General features: G+C 40.4%; 1 protein-coding gene across 1 annotated transcript; it reads right to left on the minus strand.

Annotated features, from left to right (window-relative positions):
* Positions 1-2,625: 2,625 nt before the first annotated feature.
* LOC147342384 (olfactory receptor 10G9-like) lies at positions 2,626-3,588 on the minus strand. Its single transcript, XM_086384132.1, has one exon. The coding sequence runs from the start codon at positions 3,586-3,588 to the stop codon at positions 2,626-2,628; it is 963 nt and encodes a 320-aa protein (XP_086240258.1).
* Positions 3,589-4,413: the final 825 nt, after the last annotated feature.

Below are 4,413 nucleotides of genomic sequence, written 5' to 3' on the forward strand. Positions count from 1 at the left end.
GGGCCAATGTTTGCTGCTAAGTCTCCATACTCCTTATCTACTGTGTCCTTGGCAGTGTATTGATTGATATAATGGGTGTATAGAAATGTAAGTAGTAGCCTCAATGTTTGTAACCTTGGACCCTTGAGTTAATTCTTTTCTTGATTGAGCCCACCTCACCTTTGCCCTATAGGAATGCAGCTTTGTCCAATGCTTTTTTGGAGGCTGGTGCCTGACTTTGGAATAATCACCTTTAGAGAAAGATAAGTTTCTTAAAATGTTAACAGGCCTCCTGGCCAGAAGATGATGTAATTCACCTGAACTTTTGCATATGATAAGTTTGAAAGCCTGGCTTCGATTAGGACCAGGAACTGCTGTCCTTGCATCACCCCTTCCCCCATTATCCTCTATGCACAACTTAAGGTATAAAAACTACTTTGGAAAATAAAGTGCGGGCCTTGTTCACCAAAACTTGGTCTCCCCATGTTGCTCTCTCTCCCAAATTCTGGCTGAGTCTCCATCTGGAGCGAGGAACCCGCCATGCTTACTAATTATGCCTGGGCTTCTAAGATCCGACCGGGGAGGCCTCAGTGTCTGCTCTCCTTTGGGAGAACGGAAGGACACCTGCGGCCTACGTAAGTGGTGCAAACTTCTTGTCTTGAAGTTTTATTGGTCTCCCGCGTAAACCAAGCTACTCAGCCTCTTTTCTCCACTGAATTTTCCTACTGAGCTACCCTCATCCTATTACTCTTTATATCTTTGATAAAATATTTAAATAAATAGGTCGCCGACGCCGTCCCCACTTCAAATACCCTGGATCAGCCGGGGCTGGTCCCGGCAGTCTAGCATGCTGCGATTTATGGGGTCGCAAAGAGTCGAACACGACTGAGTGACTGATCTGATCTGATCTATAATGGTTAACTTATAAAATGTCCAGTATATCCCAAGCTCAAAAATGTTTATGCTTTTGTCTCTCAATTGTTCTGGAATAATTTAAGACCATATAACATTAGTGTTTCATGGATTTTATTATGGTTGAATTATGTGAAAACTAGTAAATATGGAAATGTCAAATTTATCAAAATAATTAGAAAAATTACATTGTAATCAGTAATGGTGTTAATCATGACAGTAATTTATTATCAGTGATTTAAGGAAAGTTATATTCATGCATTTTTCAAATATTATGTTAGTGGCTAAGGAATCATTGAAATAACTCATAAAAGAAATAATTCTGAAAATCATGCTATCTGGCTGGTAGTCCCAGGTTTGAATTTTAAAACTTTAAGAATTTATTGTGAATCAGTATCACTCAAAGCACTTTTACTTCTACTAACTCATTTAATCCTCCTGAAAGTATTGTGAGACAAGATCTTTCACAGATGAGAAACAGAGATACAGAGCATAAAATTATTTCTAAACTTATTTGAGCCAATATATGCTTTTGTCTGCATGCAGTTATAGCACTTCATCCATTACACATGTAAGTCCACTTGTATGGGCTGTGTAGCTATTCATTGAGTTTTTTAGGCTATTTTTTCTTTACCAGGCCTCATTTTTCTATCTTGTAAAAGAAATATGTTGAAATTCCATGCTACCAAGTGACTTAATTGCACTTTAATTTTTCTGCTTTCTAAGTAGGAAGCACCCTTGGCTCCTTGCAATATAAGATGTCTTTGTCCTAGAGAAGGTTGAGGTTTGATTAATCTGAATTTCCAAGACTCTAAAATATTGAGAGTAGGAGCTCTCTGAGCAACATGACCATCACCAACATCCATAGTAATGACCCAGCATAGAATGATTGTGCTGAATATGGGCACCTGGTCCATTAAAACAGGAAATCAAGGTCAGATTATGTGATGGAGACTGGAGATGTCTGACAGTAGCTTCCTCCTGATCACACTAACCAAACCTGAGAAACTTCAGGGCTCTTTGAAGGTGGTGATGGTTCCCAGTCTCTAAAAGGAGCCTGTCAGAGCCACAGGTTGTCCTGGCAGACATACCTAGAGAGACAGCAAACTGCTCAGAAGTGTGGGACTCTCAATGTGGGAGCACTGACCAGGGTCAAATGTGCTGGGAAGAGGACTAGTTACTTTGGGACCTTCACGTACAACTCACACATATATATACACAGACACACACACAGCCACAAAAAGAATTGAGGAGACAGGTACACAACTGCACCCATGAGTAAGTCGCCTCCGGTAATTCATGCTATCCTTGAACTGTGTCCCCAAAATTCTATATCCCCAATTCGTTGCATAAGACATAAACAAAAAAGTATATTGTCAATGTAAGTATATATAAATAATTCATTCCTCTGCATCCAAGATCCAGGCTAAATATTTCCTTCTTAAAAAGGTAAAAATGATGTCATAATCAATTACAAGTCAACAAAACTAGGGAAAAAGTAAAAAAGAAACATGTTGCAGATAAATGAGTGAATGGCACATTCACAGTAAATTTAAAAATTGCAATTTTTAAATTCCTTTTAAAAATCTGTGAAACAAATATTTCCAAGTATTTTGTTCATAGTTTAATATTGAGAAGTATTGACAAAGTACATTTCACATTGAAAAAATTATATTACTATATTATACTATACTATATTTCTATGCTATATGATACTATTTAATACTATATTTTTTAATGAGCAAGTCTACATTGCAGAGACCATTTTCTCTGTGAATACATTACTTTGTCTTTAAGCTTGAGCAGAGCTTTCTTCACGTCCTTGTTCCTCAGGGTGTAGACCACAGGGTTCAGAAGGGGCGTCATCACAGTGTAGAAAACAGCCACAATCCTGTCCACAACCTCCTTGGAGCCTGGTCTCAGGTAAATGAAAACAAGGGGAACATAGAAACAAAGGACCACAATGCAGTGGGAGGCACAGGTCTGAAAGGCTCTCCATCTCCCCTCTGAGGTGCGGATCTTCAGGATGGAATGGACGATGGATACGTAGGACAGCACTATCAGGAAAAAACAGCCCAAGGCCACCACCCCAATGTTGACAAAGATCACCATCTCCACGGTGGATGTGTCTGCACAGGCCAGTTTGAGGACAGATGGTGCATCACAGATGTAATGCTGGATCTGGTTGGGTCCATAGAAGGGTAAACGGAATGTCGGTGTGGTCTGGACAGCGGAGTGCACAGAGCCACTGAGCCACGTGGTTGTGGCCAGGATGGCACAAGTCCTCCCACTCATCATGCTGGCGTACCTGAGTGGGTAACTGATGGCCAGGAAGCGGTCATAGGACATGACGGTGTAGAGGAAGCACTCGGTGCTGCCCAGGAAGTCAAAGGAGTAAAACTGGGCCACACAGCTATGAAAAGAGATAGGACTGCCTTCTGGGGACACCAGGGTCATCAGCATTTTGGGCACAGTGACCGTGGAGTACCACATGTCAATGAAGAACAGGTTGGTTAGGAAGTAGTACATGGGGGTGTGCAAGTGGGGATTCACTATAATCACCAGCAGGATGAGGAAGTTCCCCACCACGGTGAGGACATAGATCACCAGGAAGATTCCAAAGAGGAATGTGTCCAGCTCTGGTGCATGGGGAAGGCCCGTGAGGACGAACGTTGTCACTAGGCTCATGTTCATCATTTCTCCAGGCTTTTGATTTCTCTCTCTCTCTCTCTCTATGGGAATATCAAGAGCACCCAGCATTTAGTTGAGAATTGACAACTCATCCTTTATATGAAATCTGCATCATACATCATACATAATTCTAGAGTTATATTCCACTTTGCTTATCATAAGTCTCCTTTGTAAAAGGAGAGAGAACATTTTCATCTTCTATCTCACTCTCAATGACATAGAGTCATACACAGATACATGCAAAAAAATTGGTAGAAATTCATTGTAAATTTCTCTTGGTGTATGATAAATATCACTAACGTAGCACCATAAAACAATGCAAGTTTTCTATTTGGTATTCTCCATAGGTCATGTCAGCTTGGTCCTCTGCTCCAGGCTTCACAATGTTGAAACCAAAGTTTCAGTTTGTTCTCTAATCTCACCTCTAATCTCACAGCTCAGGATCACCTGTCTCAGTGAAGATGTCAGTACAAAATAAGATAATAAATGCAAGGTATTTAGTAAAGTGCCTATGTTAGTAGGTACTCAATAAATGATAGCATACTATATGAAGCTGCTGCCTTATTTTTTTAATGTATAGATATAGATATATGGAGAGAGAGACAGACAGAGAGGTGAGTAGAGAGGAAAAGTAAATTCTCATTGTGCTATAGCGACTTCTCAATTTCACAGCTACAACTTTGAGGAAGATTTCACCACTGTTATTGGTACTCACGTCTCACTAACACCACTATCTGCTTTTATAGGAAATAGTCTCAGAGCAGGTTAAGAGTCTAAACTGCATATAGAATCCCTGCTGCTGCTGCTGCTGCTGCTGCTGCTAAGTTGCAT

Source organism: Bos grunniens, chromosome 29 (assembly GCF_055505025.1).
Source record: "Bos grunniens cultivar Pamir isolate PY7600 chromosome 29, Bosgru_T2T1.0, whole genome shotgun sequence".
NCBI classification, from domain to species: Eukaryota; Metazoa; Chordata; class Mammalia; order Artiodactyla; family Bovidae; genus Bos; species Bos grunniens.

What these genes read in the sequence shown, in the direction of transcription:
- LOC147342384 (XM_086384132.1), bottom strand. Translation starts at nt 3,588, where the DNA reads ATGATGAACATGAGCCTAGTGACAACGTTCGTCCTCACGGGCCTTCCC.